The sequence below is a fragment of the Mobula birostris genome, chromosome 8 (assembly GCF_030028105.1).
Source record: "Mobula birostris isolate sMobBir1 chromosome 8, sMobBir1.hap1, whole genome shotgun sequence".
NCBI lineage: Eukaryota > Metazoa > Chordata > Chondrichthyes > Myliobatiformes > Myliobatidae > Mobula > Mobula birostris.
Window position 1 is genome coordinate 38,924,968 of NC_092377.1, and position 23,561 is coordinate 38,948,528.

The 23,561-nt window shown below is 40.3% G+C and overlaps 1 protein-coding gene across 2 annotated transcripts in view; it reads right to left on the reverse strand.

The window, feature by feature from the left end:
- Positions 1–20,147, reverse strand: part of mta3 (metastasis associated 1 family, member 3) — a 211,968-nt gene extending 191,821 nt beyond the window's left edge. The window contains exons 1-2 of one of the 2 annotated variants that reach the window (XM_072265019.1): positions 19,900–20,147; positions 17,543–17,610 (exon numbers count right to left, since the gene is read on the reverse strand). In XM_072265019.1, coding sequence (XP_072121120.1) covers positions 17,543–17,610; positions 19,900–19,927 — 96 coding nt within the window. In that variant the 5' untranslated portion in view covers positions 19,928–20,147. Of the gene's footprint in view, positions 1–17,529; positions 17,613–19,899 lie in introns of those variants that run through there. The other variant, XM_072265018.1, reaches the window with a different exon arrangement.
- Positions 20,148–23,561: the final 3,414 nt, after the last annotated feature.

The following is a 23,561-nucleotide window of genomic DNA, read 5'->3' on the forward strand; positions in this document are numbered from 1 at the left end:
TTTCCTGTAAAGTGACCAGAACTTGTAGTGTAATACTCATGGCAAGATCGAACTAGCATTGCATACAGTTCAAAGATAGCATCCACGCTCATGTATTCATTTCATGCCTAGGCTGCAAAGGAAAACATCTCATACAACTTTTTAACCAACTTTCAGGATCACTAAATGTACACACAAGGTCCTTCCGTTGCTCCACACCACTCAATATCCTCCCATTTACTGTATATTTCCTTGTCTTGTTTGATTTCCCCAAACTCACATCGGTGTTCTTTCTCTGTCCACTTGCCACATTCCTACCCAATTAATCAGACTATCTACATCTAGCAAACTTCGGCTTCCTCCTCACTGTCAACTCCACAGCCAATTTCTGTATCATCTGCAAATGCTGTTGTTATGTTTTCTACGTTCAACTCTAAATCTTTAAATATTTGCAGGAAAGACCAAGTGGTGATTGCATTTGCTTTTACTGGTTTGATCAGCCTGTCATATTGAACCTTTTCAAAGGCCTTGCTGAAATCTATGCTGACTACTTTATTGCCATTATACACCCTTATTACCTCCGCAAAAATACATTCAAATTTGTCAGACGTGACCTTGGCTTAATAAATTCATGCTGACTGGGACTAAGTAATCTTATCTCCCTTTGAATGACTCCAACAATTTCCCCTCTACCATAATAAGCAACTTGGTTTAAATTACTTAATTGTACCTCCCTCCCTTTTTAAACATGTTTAAACAACAGTACAATACGGTCTTCCTTCCTATCATATGTAACCAGGGAGAACTGAAAGCACGTAAGGAAAGCCTCTGCAATTTCTTCCAAAACCACACACAAAATGTTAGAGGAACTCAGCAGGCCAGACAGCATCTATAGAAAAGAGTAAACAGTCGATATTTCAGTCCAAGACCCTTCATCAGGGCAATTTACCTAGGGCTGTAGTTCTGAAATCAAATCCAGCCAGCTCCTTGTACACTATCCATGCTGGGTTGAAAGTCAAACTAGCAACTTTTTTACGAAAGTCACATGCTACAGAAATGGCAAAAATGGTGCCTGATGTGCCACGAGGTGCAAAAAGGAACAATAGATGCTGCCCGAGCTGCTGAGTTCTTCCAGCATTTCGTGTGCGTTGCTCTGGGTTTCCCGCATCTGCTAATTTTCTCATGTCTACAATATCTTCCTGGCTTCTTTATCAATTATAAGACAGTATATACAATACTCACTGCATCCTCTATCATCTATATAGTGAATTATTTTATAAGAGCCATAACCAATTAGTAAAGTCTGATCTATTTTCAGAATTCTGTGCTGACTCTACCTGTTAGTCCATATTTAACTCAGTGTTCATCACTTTTCCCCTCCATTGTAAACACCGGAACTGCACCCACCACAAAGATATTATCAGGACAGAGCAGTCAGACCAATAATCCGTTTTCCTGATTAAGATTTTCACCCGACAACAATGAAGGGTGAAACAAAATAAATCCAAATCAAGATGTTCCAGTCTGAGTGGAACTTGCAGGAGGCAGAGTACTCAAACACTTGCTGACCTTGCTGCAGCCAAGCCCAGCCAAAGACCCCAACCCACCCAGCCTAAACATTCTCTCTTCTTTTCTCCATTGGGCAGAAGAGATCAAAAACGAAAAGTAAGAACAACTTCTATCTCTCTGTTATAAGACTATTGAATCGATCTCTCGTACAATAAGATGGATTCCTGACTTCACGATCTACCTTCTCGTGGCTTTGCATCTTGCCTGCCTGCACTTCACTTTCTCTATAACCGTAATACTTTATTAGAAACATAGAAAACATACAGCACAATACAGGCCCTTCGGCCCACAAAGCTGTACGAAACATGTCCTTAACTGAGAAATTACCTAGGGTTACCCATAACCCTCTACTTTGCTGAGCTCCATGCACCTGTCCAGTAGTCCCTTAAAAGACTCTATCGTATCCACCTCCACCACTGACGCTGGCAGCCCACTGCATGCCCTCATCACTCGCTGTGTAAAAAACTTACCCCTGACATCTCCTCCGTATCTACTTCCAAGCACCTTAAAACTGTGCCCTCTCGTGTTAGTTATTTCAGCCCTCGGAAAAAGCCTCTGACTATCCACACTCATTGCCTCTCATCATCTTATACACCTCTATCAGGTCACCTCTCATACTCCATCTCTCCAAGGAGATAAGGCCAAGTTCACTCAACCTATTCTCATAAGGCACGCTCCCCAATCCTGTCCGCCAAGGCCTTCTCATGGCCCCTTCTGGCTCTCCTAATTTCATTCTTAAGCTCCTTCCTGCTAGGCTTATAATCTTCTAGATCCCCATCAATACCTAGTTTTTTGAACCTTTCATAAGCTTTTCTTTTCTTCTTGACTAGATTTACAACAGCCTTTGTACATCACGGTTCCTGTACCCTACCATCATACCTATGCAGAATGCCACACAAATATCCCCTGAACATTTGCCACATTTCTGCCATACATACATTTCCCTGAGTACATCTGTTCCCAATTAATGCTTCCAAGTTCCTGCCTGATAGCTTCATATTATCCCTTACTCCAATTAAACAGTTTCCTATCTTGTATGTTCCTATCCCTCTCCAATGCCATGGTAAAAGAGATAGAATTGTGATCACTATCTCCAAAATTTTCTCCAACTGACAGATCTGACACCTGACCAGATTCATTTTCCAATACCAAATCAACTACAGCCTCTCCTCTTGTAGGCTTATCTACATACTGTGTCAAGAAACCTTTCTGAACACACCTAACAAACTCCACCCCATCTAAACCCCTAACTCAAGGGAGATGCCAATCAATATCCCACCACGACAACCGTGTTATTATTACACCTTTCCAGAATCTGTCTCCCTATCTGCTCTTCCCTGTTACTATTGAGTGGTCTATAAAAAACACCCAGTAGAGTTATTGACCCCTTCCTTTTCCTAACTTTCACCCACAGAGACTCCATAGACAATCCCTCCATAGACAATCCCTCCATGACCTCCTCCATTGCTGCAGCTATGACACTATCTCAGATCAGCAGTGCCACACCCCCACCTCTTTTGCCCCCCTTCCTGTCCTTTCTGAAACATCTAAAGCCTGGCACTCTAAGTAACCATTTCTACCCCTGAGCCATCCAAGTCTCTGTAATGGCCACAACATCATAGCTCCAAGTACTGATCCACGCTGAGCTCATCCACTTTATAATATTCCTTGTATTAAAATAGACACATCTCAAACCATCGGTCTGAGCACGTCCCTTCTCTATCACCTGCCTATCCTCCCTCTTGCACAGTCTCCTGTCCCTTCTCTATCACCTGCCTATCCTCCCTCTTGCACAGTCTCCAAGCTTTCTCTATTTGTGACTCAACCACCTCTTCCTCCGTCTCTTCAGTTCGGTTCCCACCCCCCAGCAATCTTAGTTTAAACCCTCCCCAATAACCTTTGCAAACCTCCCTGCCAGGATATTGGGCCCCCTGGGATTCAAGTGCAACCCAGTCTTTTTGTGCAGGTCACACCTGCCCTAAAAGAGGTCCCAATGATCCAGAAATCTGAATCCCTGCCACCTGCTCTAATCCCTCAGCCACACATATATCCTCCACCTCATTCCATTCCTATACTTACTGTCACATGGCACAGGCAGTAATCCCAAGATTACTACCTTTGTGGTCCTGCTTCTCAACTTCCTTCCTAACTCCCTGCAGTCTGCTTTCAGGACTTCTTCCCTTTTCCTACCTATGTCGTTGGTACCAATATGTACCACAACCTCTGGCTGTTCTCCTTCCCACTTCAGGATATCGTGGACATGATCAGAAACATCCCGAGGCAAACTACCATCCGTGTTTCTTTCCTGCATCCACAGAATCGCCTGTCTGACTCCTAACTACAGAGTCCCCTATCACTGCTGCCATCCTCTTCCTTTCCCTACCCTTCTGAGCCACATTCCTTCACTGTTGCTTCCCCCAGGTAGGCCGAACCCCCCCCCCCCCCACAGCAGTACTCAAGCAGGAGTACTTATTGTTAAGGGAGACAGCTACAGGGGTACTCTCGAGCATCTGACTCCTGCCTTTCACTCTCCTGACTGTTACCCACTTATCTATCTCCCAAGGCTCTGGTGTGACTACCTGCCTATAGCTCCCTGGCCTTTAGCATTACCATGGAAAAGGACAGAATCAGAGAGGACAATATAAGGTTAGAACTTGCGGGTGTGAATTGGGATGATGTTTTTGCAGGGAAATGTACTATGGACATGCAGCCGATGTTTAGAGATCTCTTGCAGGATGTTAGGGATAAATTTGTCCCGGTGAGGAAGATAAAGAATGGTAGGGTGAAGGAACCATGGGTGACAAGTGAGGTGGAAAATCTAGTCAGGTGGAAGGAGGCAGCATACATGAGGTTGAGGAAGCAGGGATCAGACGGGTCTATTGAGGAATATAGGGAAGCAAGAAAGGAGCTTAAGAAGGGGCTGAGAAGAGCAAGAAGGGGGCATGAGAAGACCTTGGCGAGTAGGGTAAAGGAAAACCCCAAGGCATTCTTCAATTATGTGAAGAAAAAAAAGGATGACAGGAGTGAAGAGATAAAGGTGGGAAGATGTGCCTGGAGACTGTGGAAGTGAGCGAGGTCCTCAACGAATACTTCACTCCGGTATTCACAAATGAGAGGGAACCTGATGATGGTGAAGACAATATGAGTGAGGTTGATGTTCTGGAGCATGTTGATATTAAGGGAGAGGAGGTGTTGGAGTTGTTAAAATACATTAGGATGGATAAGTCCCCGGGGCCTGATGGAATATTCCCCAGGTTGCTCCACGAGGCGAGGGAAGAGATTGCTGAGCCTCTGGCTAGGATCTTTATGTCCTCGTTGTCCACGGGAATGGTACCGGAGGATTGGAGGGAGGCGAATGTTGTCCCCTTGTTCAAAAAAGGTAGTAGGGATAGTCCGGGTAATTATAGACCCGTGAGCCTTACATCTGTGGTGGGAGAACTGTTGGAAAAGATTCTTAGAGATAGGATCTATGGGCATTTAGAGAATCATGGTCTCATCAGGGACAGTCAGCATGGCTTTATGAAGGGCAGATCATGTCTAACAAGCCTGATAGAGTTCTTTGAGGAGGTGACCACGCATATAGATGAGGGTAGTGCAGTGAATGTGATCTATATGGATTTTAGTAAGGCATTTGACAAGGTTCCACACGGTAGGCTTATTCAGAAAGTCAGAAGGCATGGGATCCAGGAAAGTTTGGCCAGGTGGATTCAGAATTGGCTTGCCTGCAGAAGGCAGAGGGTCGTGGTGGAGGGAGTACATTCAGATTGGAGGATTGTGACTAGTGGTGTCCCACAAGGATCTGTTCTGGGACCTCTACTTTTCATGATTTTTATTAACAACCTGGATGTGGGAGTAGAAGGGTGGGTTGGCAAGTTTGCAGACGACACAAAGTTTGGTGGTGTTGTAGATAGTGTAGAGGATTGACAAAGATTGCAGAGAGACATTGATAGGATGCAGAAGTGGGCTGAGAAGTGGCAGATGGAGTTCAACCCCGAGAAGTGTGAGGTGGTACACTTTGGGAGGACAAACTCCAAGGCAGAGTACAAAATAAATGGCAGGATACTTGGTAGTGTGGAGGAGCAGAGGGATCTGGGGGTACATGTCCACAGATCCCTGCAAGTTGCCTCACAAGTGGATAGGGTAGTTAAGAAAGCTTATGGGAAACTGCCCCATAATCGAATTTAGACAAATACTTAATATTGCATAACTATATTAATAAAAGGGGCGAGGATGATGTCTAAGAACAAGATTAAAAAGTCCGCTCCGAAGGCTGATAAACACAAAGAGACGCAGCAAGGCGACAGGCCTAGCTCCCCCACGGCAAGCCAGGACGGAGATAATGAGGGGGAAATCAGTGACTCTGTCCTTAATTCTCGGAGAGATTCGCGAGTTCCGACAAGATAACAGCAAACAGCTGGAAGATATTAAAGGAGAAATAGTAAAAACTAACTCGCGGATAGATGAAGCCGAAGCGAGGATTGTTGGAATTGAAGAGAAGCTACAAAACGCAGAGGAGGTGATAGCAGAAATGCTGAAGCTGTGAGACCAGCTCCAGTGGAAACTAATAGATCAAGAAGGCCGCTTGAGAAGGGAAAATGTGAGGATTTACGGAGTTCCCGAAGGAACTGAAGGTAAACCCGGATTGATGATTCCCTTCGTGGAGCAGCTACTTAGAGAGAACCTTGATATACCGGCCGCAAAAGACCTACAGATAGAAAGAGCTCACCGCGTGTTGGCACCAGAGCCTCCAGCAGGCGCCCAGCCCAGATCGATTCTGGTCAGATTTCTCAGTTACAGAACGAAGGAAGAGGTGCTTAAAAGGGCATGGCAAAAGAAAGGTTTCATGTGGAACAACTGTAAAATCAGTTTAGACCACGACTACGCACCGGGGATTCTTGCCAGACGGAAGGAATATACGGAAACACGGAGAGTCCTGAAGGAAAACATCATCAAATTCCAGACCCCGTATCCAGCTCGGCTGAGAGTCTTTTACGACGAAGGGACAAAAACTTACGCTACAGTGGAGGAGGCAACGTTGGACCTGGCGGACCGGGGACTACCTATTAAAGTTATCACCCACCGGAGTCGCTACTGGAGAGGATTCGGCAGAAGTCGTGGCAGCTAGTGGGGCGAGGACGCTCCACACAAACCAGAGTGTCAAACTACAAGGAAAAGCTGCAAATATTCAGACGCGAATGTACAGAGAACACAGATTAATTAAGAGAAATGACTGAAAAGAGTAAATCGGACTTAAAGGTAAAATGAAAACTGGTAACTGAAAATAAACTAGACGGAATAACTTGAATGATAGCAATATGGTCGAGACATAAATAGGAGAAAATTCTCTATGATTATTCAAACTGCTGAGGGCCCTCTAACACAGGATGAAGATAGAGGTTATCCCTCTGAACTGAGGCGGGTCGGTGCTCAGGCCTCACTGTGGGAAGTCGGAAAAAATTTTCAAATGTTGCATGTTCAAAAATGTTTAGGGTGTGGTTATATGTCTTGGTTTACTGTTGAGAAGGGATTGCTTACTGTTTGGTTAGAAAAGGACAGTGTTTTTTTTCTACTAGAGAAAAATGCAAACTGAATTGGTAAAAATAATTTCCTATAATGTTAATGGGGTTTTGAATCCAATTAAAAGAAATAAGATTATGTCTAAATTGAAAAAAGAGAAGGCACAAATAGCTTTCCTCCAGGAAACACATGAGCCAATCTGAACATGGAAAATTAAAAAGAATGGGCTTTAAGCATGTATTTTGTTCATCATATAAATTGAGTCACAAAAGAGGGGTAGCTACTTTAATATCAAGTACTCTTAATTATGAACATATTTCAGAGACTAGAGACAAAGAAGGACGGTTCGTAAAAATCACAGGAAGAATAGAAGGTACAGAAATAACATTGCTGAATGTTTATTCTCCTCCAGGTTGTGAATGGTCATTTTATAGACACATTTTTGACCTAATGGTCAGTTCTCAAGGGGTAGTAATTTGTGGAGGGGATTTTAATATTAGATTAAATCCTATATTAGATTCTTCAAGAATAGTTACTCAGAATAAACCTCTGACTCGGAAAATGAATTCATTGATGGAGGAGTTGGGAATTATAGATGTCTGGAGGGAATTACACCCTACTAGTAAAGATTATACATATTACTCTTTCCCTCATTCAGCCTATTCAAGGATAGACTATTTCTTTATCTTTAATACAGATAGACTCAGGATAAAAAACTGTAATATTGCAACAATTGATCTGTCGGATCATAGCCCAGTCTCTATGTCTCTAATCCTGGAAAGGAAAATGAGGAAAACACTATGGAGGCTAAACTCACATATACTCAATAACCCGAAAGTAATGGAGAGATTAAGGGAAGAAATCAAAGAATATCTAGACCTTAATGACATGGGAGAAACATCACCAGTGATCTTATGGGATACACTGAAAGCTGTACTGAGAGGGAAAATTATTTCCATTACCACTCACATGAAAAAAATCAATGCACAAAAATTAGCAAACCTTCAAGGAAAATTAAAACAACTTCAAGTTGTAGATAGCAACAAAAGTAATTCAAATCAAAAACAGGAAATTAGGAAATTGCAAAGTGAAATTGACGATATTTATACGTTGGAAACTCAAAGAAATTTTCTTTACCTGAGACAAAAGAATTATGAAGTAGGAGGTAAATCAGCTAGATTATTAGCATATAGATTACGAAAACAACAAGCAGACAATACAATTCATAAAATAAAGAATCCAAAGACAAAGCTTGTGGAGAGTACAATAGGGAAAATTCAAGAGAGTTTTGAAACATATTATCGAGAGTTGTACTCCCAACCCCGGGCCCCCAATGAGCCCTATATAGACAGTGTATTGAATTTTTTAGATCTACCTAAACTTACAGATTTACAAAATGAAAGTTTATTAGAACCAGTAACTGTCAAAGAACTGAACGTGGCCATCTCTAGGTTAAAGGCTGGAAAGTCCCCGGGTTCTGATGGGTTTACCTCAGAGTGGTACAAGTCCCTGAAGACACAGTTAGCCCCATTACTACTTAACACCTTTAATTGGATCTTGCAGAGAGGAGAAACTCCACCTTCCTGGAGAGAAGCGATTATTTCAGTTATTCCTAAAGAGGGTAAAGATAAACTAGAATGTGGCAATTATCGGCCAATTAGTGTTCTTAATTTAGATTACAAACTATTTACATCTATATTAGCGCGCAGATTGGAAAAGCTTTTACCTGGCCTAATCCACTTAGACCAGACTGGATTTATTCAACAAAGACAAACACAGGACAACATAAGGAGAACTCTGCACATAGTAGAACAGGTTAATAAGAACAAGACAGAGACAATGGTAGTAGGATTGGACGCTGAGAAAGCTTTTGATTCGGTTAGTTGGGCATTCCTATACAGTGTTAGGAAGATTCCGCTTTCAAGAAAAGTTTATTAAAGTAATTCAGACTCTATATGACAGCCCTACAGCCCGAATTAAGATAAATGGGGACCTCTCTGACTCCTTCATCTTAGAGAGAGGCACTAGACAGGGATGCCCAATTTCTCCTCTCCTTTTTGCACTATATATTGAACCGCTTGCCCAACTAATAAGACAGAGCAAAATCGTAAAAGGTATCAAGGTGGCAGGGATTGAACAGAAAGTGGCGTTATTCGCAGATGATGTTTTGGTCTATCTGAGTGAACCAGAAAAATCATTTATAGAATTGTTTACACTGTTGGATGACTTTGGGAAAATATCAGGTTATAAAATAAATGTAAAGAAAACGCAGGTTATGTCCCTAAATTATACATCATCCAAAAAGTTGCAGGATACATATGATCTTAAGTGGGAAGCTAAATCATTAAAATATTTAGGAATAACCCTGCCGAAGGATCTTTCAACACTGTCACAGGTAAATTATGGGCCATTAATCTCAGAGATAAAAGCAGATATACATAGATGGAATCTTATCCCCTTTTTAAGTTTAAATTCAAGGATAAATACTATAAAAATGAATATTCTTCCTCGGTTATTGTATCTTTTCTGTACTTTATCGCTGGAGATAGATGATAATCAATTCAGGGAATGGGACAAATGGATTTCCTGCTTCATTTGGCAAAGAAAGAAACCTAGAATTCGATATAACACCTTACAGTTAAGGAAGGAAGGAGGAGGTATGGTTCTTCCTTGCCTGAGAAATTATTTTTATGCCTCACAGATAACCCCTCTGTTATATTGGTGTAATAGGGAATATAAGGCTAGATGGAAGGAAATAGAATTTGGATTAGTTGACAGTTTTCCTCTTCAGGCCTCAATAGCTGACAAAGGATTGATGGCCCAGTTGGAAAAATTTAAAAACACTTGGATAAATCTTACATTAAAAGTATGGCAGAAGGTGGTTAATTCATGTGGAATTAATAACATGTTAAAACTCTTTAGATGGTGTGCATATGATACTGAATTCCTTCCCAACAGAGGAGATAAAAGATTTGAGCTATGGATAAAGAAAGGTCTTACAACCTACCTCTCATTTATAGATAAAAGAGGTATTACAAAGTTTCCAAATCCTGCAGGACAAACATGGCCTAGAACATAATGACTTTTTTAGGTACCTTCAAGTACGAAGCTATGTTAACCAGAGTTGTAGATATACAGACCTATCAACAATAGAATTAGAATTTTTCAAGATTCTGAATTTGGCTTGCAGTTCAATACCTAGTAAATCAGTTTCTCGATTATATAATGCACTCTCCCATGCTAAAAATGTAAATACACTGTATATTAAAGAGAAGTGGGAGAAAGAAGCGGAGTTGGTACTTTCAGAGGAGGCTTGAGGGAAAATCTGCAGATTTCAATGGTCCTCGACTAATTCTTTGACTTGGAAAGAACATTGTTGGAAAAACATTATAAGATACTTCAAGAACCCATATCAGGAAAAATATAAAGATACAAATGTGATGTGTTGGAGAAGGTGCGGCTCCAAGGAGGCAAATCATTTTCATATTTTTTGGGATTGCCCTAAATTAAGTCTATTTTGGGAAGGTATTCATAGAACATTAGTTAAGGTACTTAGGTCCCAGATACCTCCGAACTTTGAGACGCTCTATTTGGGGCATGTATTGTTTCTTGAACAGAAGGAAGATATAAAGTTGCTGCAGGCCCTCTTAGCGGTAAGTAAGAAATCAATCACTAGAAAATGGCTAAATCCAATACCACCTACATTAGAAGATTGGTACGAAATTATCTTGGAAATATTTAAAATGGAAAAGTTGACTTACTCCCTGAGAACTCAAAAAGAAAAATTTTATCAAATCTGGAATAAATGGATTGAATATATAACCCCAATGCGAGCAGACTTTAGATGACTCTCCTAATGATTTATACTGCTCTTCTCATCAACACAGTAATATTGCTAACGTAAGCACCCCTAGTCTAAATATTTGTTTTTTTTGTTTTCTTTTGGAAAATAGAGAATTAACACAAGTAAAGGGAAAGATTTGGGAAAGGGATAAAAAAATGAAAAAATTAAGTAAATAAGTACATAGGGATTGGATAATTATGTCTGCGGGCAGGAGCAAGCATGAACAAATTAGGATATAAACACCTACAATGGTTGATACATAGGCTTATATACAACATTTTGGACCAGTGGAAATGGTCCAGAAGGGTTATATGGAAACTATTACCATTTTTCTTAACAACTAATTCCATTACTTAGCCTAATAGGCTAGATTTACCACAGTACATAATTATCTATTGAAATGTTTATTTTCCTTTTATATCATCTCAATGTGTACTTAAGAATGTATAAATAATTGTAGTTTTATACATATAAAAAAATGGAAAAGGTTATATGTGTGAAAAAAGTACATGATATTTGTGAATTCCTTATCCAAATAAAAATAAAATTAAAAAAAAAAGAAAGCTTATGGGGGGTTAGCTTTCATAAGTCAAGGGATAGAGTTTAAGAGTCCCGATGTAATGATGCAGCTCTATAAAACTCTGGTGAGGCCACACTTGGAGTACTGTGTCCAGTTCTGGTCGCCTCACTATAGGAAGGATGTGGAAGCATTGGAAAGGGTACAGAGGAGATTTACCAGGATGCTGCCTGGTTCAGAGAGTATGCATTATGATCAGAGATTAAGGGAGCTAGGGCTTTACTCTTTGGAGAGAAGGAGGATGAGAGGAGACATGATAGAGGTGTACAAAATAAGAGGAATAGATAGAGTGGATAGCCAGCGCCTCTTCCCCAGGGCAACACTGCTCAATACAAGAGGACATGGCTTTAAAGTATGGGGTGGGAAGTTCAAGGGGGATATTAGAGGAAGGTTTTTTTACTCAGAGAGTGGTTGGTGCGTGGAATGCACTGCCTGAGTCAGTGGTGGAGGAAGATACACTAGTGAAGTTTAAGAGACTACTAGACAGGTATATGGAGGAATTTAAGGTGGGGGCTTATATGGGAGGCAGGGTGTAAGGGTCGGCACAACATTGTGGGCCAAAGGGCCTGTACTGTGCTGTACTATTCTATGTTCTATGTTCTCACTTTCCCTGACCAGACGAAGGTCATCAAGCTGCATCTCCAGTTCCCTAACGTGGCCCTGAAGGAGCTGCAGCTCGATGCACCTAGCGCAGGCATTTCCGTCAGAGAGGCCGGGAGTCTCCTGGACTTCCCACATCTGACACCGAGCACAGAACACCGGCCTCACACACATACTTCCTGTCTGTATTCTACACAGGCAACCTACCTCGCCTCGACCTGTTATCGCCAAAGCCCCACTGAATCAAAGCCCTCCTACTCTGTCTCCCTCTACTCTGACGTCTGCTCCTCCAATGCCCTGCTTTGTAGTATTGCTTCTCTCTTGTACTACCTCAATATACTGAAAGGACTGATGTGAGTAAATGGTCTGTTTCGATACCTGTAAAACAAGGTTTTTCACTGCACTTCAGTACATGTGGCAATAATAAAACAATTTATTTTCATTTTCTAGAAACTTCTCTTGTTTCAATGCCTGAGCTATTACCTTACTTCTTTGACACTTAGCCTCAGGCAAGTTCATCTTTTCAGAGAACTTCCTTTTGTTCATTCCTTCTGCCTCTCCCATTTATCTCATTTTAAAATTTGTTTAACTGCCGACATTTCCAATTCTAAGGAACGATTAATTAACTCACAGACAAATGCTGGGTGAAGAGACTGTAGGAAATCCAGAAACCACTGCTGACTATATCCTGCTGTCAACACCAGCCACACCCACACAGCCAAGGGCCCATGCATCCTCCATTATGAGGCAACACAAAGGACAGTGCATCAAAGAGGCCGTCAACCCACTGGAAGAAAAAGTGCTAAGAACTCAACAATTGCTATGGATATGGCACAAGTGTATCTGTGATTCAATCTCATAGCAAGTCACTAGATCCAGTCTCACTAAAACCCATACTGAAAAGACGTCAAACAACTCATAAGCATATTTCAGTCCATTTCCAAACGTCAACTGTAAAATAATATGACCTCAAAAGGTGTCGGCATCCCTGCTCAAGTGATGAATATCAGTCACAAATTCAGTCTCATATCTTGCATATTGGAAGCAAAGGAAGCACTAGAGACACTAGAATCATGATCATCTTCAAGGAAGGAGACAAATCTAATTGCAGTAATTACAGATGGGTCTTCCAGCTGGCTACTATCGGTAAAGTTATCAAAGGGGTCCTACCCAAATACCTCTACCGGTGGCTTAGAAGCCAAGTGAACGTGATCTTTACTGCTTGATAACTTCAAGAGAAATCCAGGGAGAAAAATAAACTTGCCAATTGAGAGGGACTGTGAAGCACCCTTATCAAAATCAGCCTCTTTCTTCACTGTCTGGTTACTTACACGATGGCACACAAACGTGATCTTAACCAATGGGTCCACAACAGTCTCAGTCTGAGTGTAGACCGGTAAGCAAGGCTGCCCCATCACCCAAAACCATTTCTGAATGTTTCCTTTTCTTTTTAAATCTTTTTATTGAATAAGTACACAGAAGGTAAACCATATAGGCACTAATACACTGTTAGAATATAATATATTACAGGAAATATTAATACAGAAAAAAATTAATACAAACAGTGCAATTTAAACATAAAATAACAAGGTAATATAATAGTATACTAATTTTTATATATATCAATAAAGAAAGAAATAAAAAACCCCAAAAAAACCCCCAAAAAAAACCCCACCGTGCAACTAAACTAAAAAGCAAAGCAATGGGCTAACTAGGAAACAAGTAGAGTTAAAGAACTTAAAATCACGTCCTCAAACCCGACCTCCATTAAAGTTTAAAAAAAAAACAAGAAGGGAATATAAATATGGACCGAGAAAAAAAAAATTACATTAAATGAAAATGTTGAATAAAAGATCTCCAGGTCTGTTCGAATTTAACTGAAGAATCATAAAGATTACTTCTAATTTTCCCTAAATTTAAGCATAATATCGTCTGGAAAAACCAAAAAAACGTAGTTGGAGCATTAGTCTCTTTCCAATGTTGTAAAATACATCTTTTCGCCATTAAAGTAAGAAATGCAATCATTCTACAGGCTGAAGGAGAAAGATTACTGGAAATTTTAGGTAATCCAAAGATAGCAGTAATAGGATGGGGAGAGATATCTATATTCAATACCTTTGAGATAATATTAAAAATGTCTCTCCAAAAAGTTTCCAGAGTAGGACAGGACCAAAACATATGAGTTAAAGAGGCTATCTGCCCCTGACATCTATCACAAAAAGGATTAATATGAGAATAGAAACGAGCTAATTTATCTTTGGACATATGTGCTCTATGGACAACTTTAAATTGAATTAGGGAATGTTTAGCACAGATAGAGGAAGTATTGACTAGTGGTAAAATCTGCACCCAGTCATCCGCCGAAATAATAAAACCCAATTCCTGTTCCCAATCTGACCTAATCTTATCAAATGCAGCTTTCCTAAGTTTCATAATAATATTATAAATAATAGCCGTTGCACCTTTCTGAAATGGATTAAGGTTAATTATAGTATCTAAAATATACGTAGGAGGGAGCATTGAAAAGGAAGAAAGTATAGTACTTAGGAAAATTCTAACTTGGAGATATCTAAAAAAATGTATTCTTGGTAAGCTATATTTATTAGATAATTGTTCAAAACATTTCTGCATGTTTCCTGCCGCAATGGAGCCTCACCTCCAACAAACTTCCCACTGGAGTGGAGTTAACCTGCAACTAAATTGGACAACTGCTCAACCTTTGACAATTACATTTCAAAACCAAGTTCAAGTGGTAATACACTGTCAACTCATGCGTGTTTATAGTTGTGGATGCTGAACTTCTGTGTCCAATCATTAGATCAGTAAAGCATACGAGAATGAATCTTACACCAAACAAAACAAAGATCTGATTTCAACTAGCAACTTATCTCCACTGTACAAAAACATTTATCAATGAAACCCTGGAAAACATGGACCACTTCATGTACCCAAAGAATAACCTTTCTGCAAAGGTAGATACTGAAGGCAAACTCCTTCAAAGCCTTTGCTAAGCAGCAGAATCTTTGAATATCCAGGGAAATGACTGAAGTACAAGACCTCAAATTTGGCTCAAAGCCCATGAACTAATTGGGCAGCAGTGACTTCCACTCTCACAGCAGAGACACACGAGCAGCTATATTTCATTCTGAGTTTGAGGACATTCAGTGTATCACCAAAGTCTCAAGTACGTTCTACATTATGTACACTGGAGAGCATTCTGACTGGTTGCATCATCACCGGGTATGGAGGTGCTAATGCACACAATCGCAAGGGGCTTCCGAGGGTTGTGTCAAGGGCACTGTACTATTGCTACATAACAACTTGCCAGTGACAATAAACTCAATTTTGATTCTGAAAAAATCCTCCAGATCTTCAACCAGAATAAACAAACCAATATCAGCATCCTCTCTGAGCAACGTCCTCAGCACTAAGTTATATTTAATCAGCTCCAATCAGTGGGTTACATTATTCACGTATCTAACAATAGATTCTCTGTTCCAAGTTCATAGACACTATCGTGAGGAAACAATTCAAGAATGCTTTCAAAGCCTCCATGAAAAAGCAAAGGCTTTTTCACCCTCATGAGAAACCCTGACCAATAATCATAGAAAATGAGGAAAGAGCATCCGAGATGGCATTGACAAGCTCAACTCCCTCCATCAATAGCATGCAGAAGCCCGGCGAGAATGGCGGGAGGCAGACTAACCATCCATTTGCCCTGTGAAGCTGCTCCTGCCCTCAACAAAAGGTAAAGTCTGCAGGTCACCTATTGTCCTTGCCAACTGCCTCAAAATCTGTGAGACAAAAATCATTCCCAGACCCAAAGGACTGCCTAAGAAGAAAGAAAGTTCAGTTGATTTGTTATTCTATTCCTCATTTTAATATTTTCTAATACGCTGAACATTTCCAGAATCTTCTGCTATTAAAACCAAAAATGCCACTTCCTTCTCCCCCACCATATGCTCATATTTACTACTGAAAAGTATTCTTATCAGGGATGACAAATCCCTCTGCCTCCATGCCACATAAACTCAAACAAGACTCAATCAATTACTAACAGCTTTGAATATCCATACTCTTAATCAACAAATCAGAATCAGACTTATTATCACTAGCATGTGACGGGAAATTTGTTAACTTAGCAACAGCAGTTCAATGCAATATATAATCTAGCAGAGAAAAAAATAATAAATAATAATAAACAAGTAAATTATGTATATTGAATAGATTTTTAAAAACATGCAAAGACAGAAATACCGTATATTAAAAAAAAGTGAGGTAGTGTCCAAAGGTTCAATGTCCATTTAGGAATCGGATGGCAGAGGGGAAAAAACTGTTCCTGAATCATTGAGTGTGTGCCTTCAGGCTTCTGTATCTCCTACCTGATGGTAACAGTGCGAAAGGGGCATGCCATGGGTGCTGGAGGTCTTTAATAACGGACGCTGCCTTTCTGAGACACCGTTCCCTAAAGCTGTCCTGGGTACTTTGTAGGCTAGTACCCAAGTTGGAGCTGATTAGATTTACAAACTTCTGCAGCTTCTTTCGGTCCTGTGCAATTGCCCCTCCATACCAGACAGTGATGCAGCCTGTCAGAATGCTCTCCACAGTACAACTATAAAAGTTTTTGAGTGTATTTGTCGACATGCCAAATCTCTTCAATCTCCTAGTAAAAGTATAGCCGCTGTCTTGCATTCTTTATAACTACATAGATATGTTGGGACCAGGTTAGCTCCTCAGAGACCTTGACACCCAGGAACTTGAAGCTGCTCACTCTCTCCACTTCTGATCCATCTATGAGGATCAGCAAGTATGGAATAAAACCTTCAAGGATTTGATGTATACAGTTGGGGCACCAGAATCTATAAAGGTTAGGTCTTCAGTCTAAATCACATATTACCATATATTTAGAATCCTGATGTAATTTGCAATTACATATAACCTCTGCGGAAAAAAACATTGTATAGAAGATCACTGAGGCATGAGAAAAATAGTCTAGTATCAAATATGGGAAATAGTAAGCTATGGTTTTTTTTACTGAGATAAACAAATGAGGTAAATCTAAAAAAATTTGCTGAGTTTTATTTGAGTCTAGTGCATGTCCCAATGTGGCTGAAGGCACATATCCCAACAGTGGGATAAAGAGTGTTCAATGCACCATGTCATGACCAGAAAAATGTGGAAAGATAATCATAGAGTATGAAAATGTAAAACAATATGCTGAAACAGAAATAAGGATGAATAACTTAATTTGAAGCATTGGGAAATTGGCAAAGCAATCTATCAAAAACAGATGAGGTGACTATAAAGAATGCTTCAGAATTTAATAATGAAGCAGAGTTTGGATTAAGTAAAATTTCAAGAAAGTTGGCAACTGGCCGAGCAGCATTAGAACAGTTAAGTCTGGAGCTGGAAATAACACAGAAAAGTAACTAAGTGTACATACACATTTAAAATACCTTATTGAGTTCTTCTATTCTTCTTATTAAGTAAGGATTACTGGAAGAATTTTCAAAGTAAACATAGTCTGAAATAAAAGAAAGAAAAATGCAATCAAGTTACATAAACATTTCCAACATTTCTTATTCATACATTCTTATGGCTCAAAGATACAAACATGATCTTCCAAACTTGCCTTGATTCTGAAATGGTTACAATGGGTTGAAAGGTAACAAATCTAACATGCAATAACAAAGGTGAGAGAAAAATAAAGGAACCGCAGATTACTTGATCTGAAATCAACGCTGCAGTCCACCATGAAATGTCTTTGCTAATAGCAAAGACAGAAAGTCATATTAAGACTAAGTACAGTCAACTTAGTTTTATGGTGGGAAGATAGTATCTAGGTTTTTTCTAAGAATGTACAACCAAGGTTGATAAGGCCGAACCACTGGAGGTAGTGTAAGAAGATTTTCCAAAAGGCACTTAAGTGCTCAAATATGGGAAATGGTATGTTAGAAGGTATAGTTATTTGTTACAGTACATAAAATACAGATCATTTTCCAGTTACCAGGCTGAATTCAGTGCCACCATAATTTGTACTCAGGTCCTCGGTAATTTAGAAGCTATATTTATAAATAAACAAAGGGTCAAAGTGCAACCTATCTGATTTAAATAGAAACATTTGGGCAAAACATAAATAACACAAGTATAGCAAGCAGTTAAGACAAGTGTTGCATTAACATTTACTACAGGAGTTCTGACTGCAAGAGAACTTGTTGAATTTATACAGGAATTCACAAAACCATAAGGATTGAGTAGAATATCCACATACAGTACTCCTCAGAGATTAAAATGCTGTCTCAGTGAAAGATTACAACATTCTGCAGGGTTTGACACAATATATGCTGTAAGATTACTTTCTCCAACACAAGTAGATCAAGAGGGCAATTTCAAGACCAAGTGTCAAAAAAGTTTAGATCTAAGCTGGAGAGAAATTTCTTTGTTCAGTAAGTTATGCATCTTTGGAATTATCGCCAAAGCTTCTATATTTAAGGACTGACAATACTCAGTACAAAAACCACAAGAGATCTGGAGTAAAGGCAGATTAGAGGAGTTGGTTACAGACCAACCATGATCTAATTGAACAGCATGCTCCTGTGTCTTATACTCCTTAATGATGCTCACACACAGAGCATTCACTTATCAAAGACGCCGAACTAACCACCCCAATTTAGAATCAAGCCAATCAACAAATTATTAATCATTTGCAAGCCAAAAATACTGGAAATAATTAACAGTCAGGCAGTATCAGAGAGAGAAGCCAAGACAACATTTGTCAAAATATTTCAAAAGTTCCAAATGAACCTAAAATATTAACACTGTTTCTAGCTCCAAAATGCAAGCTGACCTCCTGCGCAGTTCCAGTATTCTGTTTTATTTCAGATTTCCGTCATCTGTGGGGTTTTCTGCCTTTTGATACTAAATATTTAGCATTTTATTATTAACTGTAAAACATTTAAAAGATGGCTGAAAATTAATTTGACAGCTAGCACTCCACACACACTCGGGCGCCCGCTTGTTTTCTAATTTCCTGCAACTCTTCCTCTCCAAAATTGGAGCTGTTAATAAATAGCCGGCATTTTATAGGTTAACAAAAACTGGTGGCAGCTAACGCATATTATCTGTCCAGTGATGCTGCAGCCATGCTGGTTCCTTCTTGTAATGAAAAAAAAATAAATTGTACATTTAAAAAGGTGAACTGGTCCAACAAACGTACACGTGCCTTTTATTAGGGTATGCATCTTTTCAGACCGGAGATTGCAGAGGGAGGTTATTCAACAGTGAATGTCTTTTGTTCTACCTGGAGAGGGAGAGAAGCAGTGGCAGCGCACCCCGGGTTTGAAGGTACAGGCCTCGCTCCGAGGGGGAGGGAGGGAGCCACTGAACTGAGTGTCACTTCGCCATTTTTCCACTGACTCCACTGATAACTGTGTTCAATCACCAACCCCACCACCTCACACTCCAACTAAAAACTCCAACACTTCAAATAACTTTGAAAAAATATTAAACAGGAGTTTCTCCTCTTATATATATATATATCATTTGGAAGGGGAGGAGCCAATAATTGATATTTTCACCAACTGAGTCCTGCCCAGCCCCGTGAACTTTCCCAGTTTTTTTTTTGTGGGTGTTTTGTTGTTTAAACGCCTCCTGGTTATTATTTAAAGCTGCAGTTTCGCCTCGAGAAGCAGATTAATAAACAATAAGGCCGGTGAGGCCCGGGCGGGCAGCCTCCGACTCTTTGATCAGTTCCCCAACTGATCGACTCGACCCCGTTCCATCAATAAACAAGCACAGCCAGGCAGCCACCTACCTCCGACCCTGTACATATTTGCCGCCATTCCGCCCCTTTTATTATGTTTTATGCCGGTTGAGAGGCTGGTGTCGGAGCGAGGGGAGGTCAAGGGGGCGGTGACTCCTGCTCTCCCCTGCTCCTGGGTGCTGCCGATGGACACAGGGCTACCCGAGTGCCCGCCCGGGGAGCTCGCTGCTCCGCGCCTGCCGTCGCCTCCTGCTGATGTTGTGGCGGCGCCGCGGCCAAACCGGCCTCGCTTCCCTCCCCCTCGCTTCCTGGCTGCACTCGCCCCTCCTCCTCCTCCTCCTCCGCCTCACCCTTACCCCATACTTATCCCAAAATGTCGTTCACCCGTGCAACCCTCAGCAACTCAGCGCCCTCAAAACAGTGACCCAAGCCCCCTTTCCCCTACCAGCAAACTCAATTCTGTACCACCCAATCACCCTCCACAGCCAAACCCAACAACTAACAGGCACAAACCCTTGCCCCATCAACAGCAATTCGCATCCACTCACTCCCAACCTTAAGCCTTAATTCATCAGCTGCATTTGCACTTAATTCAACTGCCACTCCACCTTAAAACCCCATGCACTCCCAGGCTCCTTAAGCCCTTACCCCAACAAACCACCCTGATCCTAGCCCCAGACTTCATTCACACCACAATTTTCCATCTACTCTACAGATCACCAATCCTTTCACTCCATCATCTTTTCCCCATCTCCAATCTATCATCTCACAATCTTTAACCCAAATTCCCAACTCTGTGGTTCCCACTCAACTTCACCCCTCTATTCCCAATACCCATTTCTTTGCCTCTTCACTGATTTTATCCCATCTCTTACCCTTCCACCCTTCTGTCATTTCCACTATAACATCTTTCCCTCCCTTGGCTCTCCCATACGTCCCTACTCTCCAACAATCCCTCTCTACTTCTATCCCCATTACTTCCCTGCATTCCTTCCTTCCAACTCCCCCCATATCATCTTTCCTTTTCCAACCTTTTTTTCCTGCACATTGCTCGTCCATTTCTTCCTAACTGCAGCGTTTTCCTTCATTCCTTCAATCCCACTTCATTGCTACATTTAGCTTCTCATGCCTGCATTCCTCTCCACTCTTTTTCTTTATCCCTTCTTTTTATCCTTGCCTTTCTATTTTCACTTCTCTTCCCTTCTGTCGTAAGCATCTGCCTCCCTCTTCTGCTCCTTCCCTTCCCTCCCTTGCCTTTCCCTTTACTGACTTATTTTTTAATATGCTTCTTTTCTCCTCCTTTCTCCTATTCCTTTCTCCCTTTGTGATGGTATTGGGTCCACTGACCACAAATGTTATAAATTCAAACAAAGATCTTAAGCTGTATCACATATAAATAGCCACAAATACTCTCACTAAAGGGAGATTATACTGTAACTAACCAATCTTCAAAGACTGGTTTACTTCCCTGTTTATTCTCTGCGGAGGATTTTAGCTGCCAATACCAACTAAATGAGCAGTGGGTCCCCATACCCGCCCCCCCCCATGGAGGAGAATATACTTCCAGCTAATAAAGCAGTTTAAAACACAGTTCATTTATTTACAGCGGTACACGTTTGAATCCACACGTTCTTAAAACACATACAATTCCTATAAACTGAAATACATACCATGATGCAGATGTGCGAGTGGTGCATCGCAGAAACTGAAGCCAGAGGAATGGATTCTATTCTCCCCATGTCATTCTTCTTGATATTCTTCAATGACTACTAATAAGTCTGAAATGCTCTCTATATTTATACCCTTTTTCTACCACTTGTCTGACTCTGTTCCCCTTTATCACCATCTATTTCTATTCTCCTCTCTCTCAATCTATTTCTCTCATTCCTCCTTCCTTTCCAAATCCCTCTTGTCCTCTTGATCCTCTTCTACTTCTGTTCCCTTTCTCTTGCTCCTTCCTCCTACCCACTGTCTGTTTCCCACTGCTGCCTTCTTCATTCACTCTTTCCCTTCCTCTTTCTTGCCCTTATCTTTAACGTCAGTCCAGCCCTGCCTTCTCCACAGTCCCTTCCTCGCATTCCCTTCCAGAGTCGGCCCAATGCTCTGGAACTTCCTGTCACTGGCAATGGCCAGTGCAAATAGGATGCAGGTCCAGGCTGACAGTTTTGTGAAAGCATTGCATTGGATCCTTCAGCAGAGTGCAAGAACTTGATTTGCTTAATACTGTATTGTCAATGCATAGAACACAAACAACAGCTCCATTCTAAAGTCTTAAAAACTTTACTGGGAAACTATTGATAAATCTACTATTAGATTCATTGCTTATCTGGAAATTAGCATTGGGTGGATACAGACCAACAAAACCATGTGAATTGCAGAAAAAAGTGACATTCAATTTCCCCACATTAAAAAAAAGAACCAACATGAGAAAATCTGCAGATGCTGGGAATCCAAAGCAAAATGCACAAAAATGCTGGGGGAGGTCGACAGGCCAGGCAGCATCAATGGAAAAGAATAAACGGTTGATGTTTTGGGCTGAAACTTTTCTTCAGGACATAAAAAAAGAACAACCGGCGAAACAAAAACACCATTCCACTACACCCAAGTTTCACCATCGGGATTTGTTTAAAATACAGATTACATTTTGGCATATTGTGCATAGTGTTTAAATATTACATTAATATTTCTGTAATCTGTCACAAAAGATATGACACACAAGTAAACTGAAATGCAAGAATTGGAAGTTCTAATGATCCAATAAATTATTTTAATAGTTTCCTTGAAAGTAGACTTCTGACACGATTCCTTGTTTTCCGGAGAATGCCCATGTTGTAATTAGATGCAAAATGTACTTTTAGAGAACAAAGAGAATGATACATTATTAATAAAAATAATAATGAATGATATCTTGCAAGTTATCATTAAGATCATTGTATGTGGACTGGCATCCAGTTTCAATATTTTGCATATATTTACAATGTGAGTAGATACTGAAGTTGGGTTTCACAATGTCTAGAAATTATATAATTTATATAATAAAACATTTGAACAGGATTTAATTTATTACTAAAAGCCTAAAATCTTATTTTAATCACACTTTAATCTGGCTGAAAATCTAAATTCAGTATCAGAACTCTGATCTATAATCTGAAGAAAGGCCATAGAAATGTATTCTCATTCCTGTTTCTTCTTCCACTGATCTTGCCAAACTGACACAGAATTTCCAGTATTTTCCATCACTTTAGTTGGTGCTATCTGAAAATATGGCCAAATGTCTTAAGAATGTTGAATTTGACATCTGGGGAGATAAAATTTGCATCAAAACCTAATTTATCGAATTAGAATGCCACTGGTAAGATAGAAAGTTACTTAATTGATGATAAATTCATGGCTTTCCATCTAATAAACCAACAAAGTATGAGAAAATGTTTTAAAACAACAGCATATCCAAGAGAATGGTCAGCGGTTTCCTCATACTAGTTGGTACCTGTCCCTGCCACCAAATTAAAGTAGAACCATCACATTCCGTTTTCACTGGAAATTTATGATATATTGAAGAAGCAGATGTGCAGCAGTGTTGTTTTAAGAATACACATTTGGATTAGGCCATAATCCAACAAGATAGGGCACCAATTTCACGAGGTCTAAATCATCAAGATACTGAAGTAGGAAAGGATGGAAAGAATAATCAGCATTGATAATTATTCAACGGG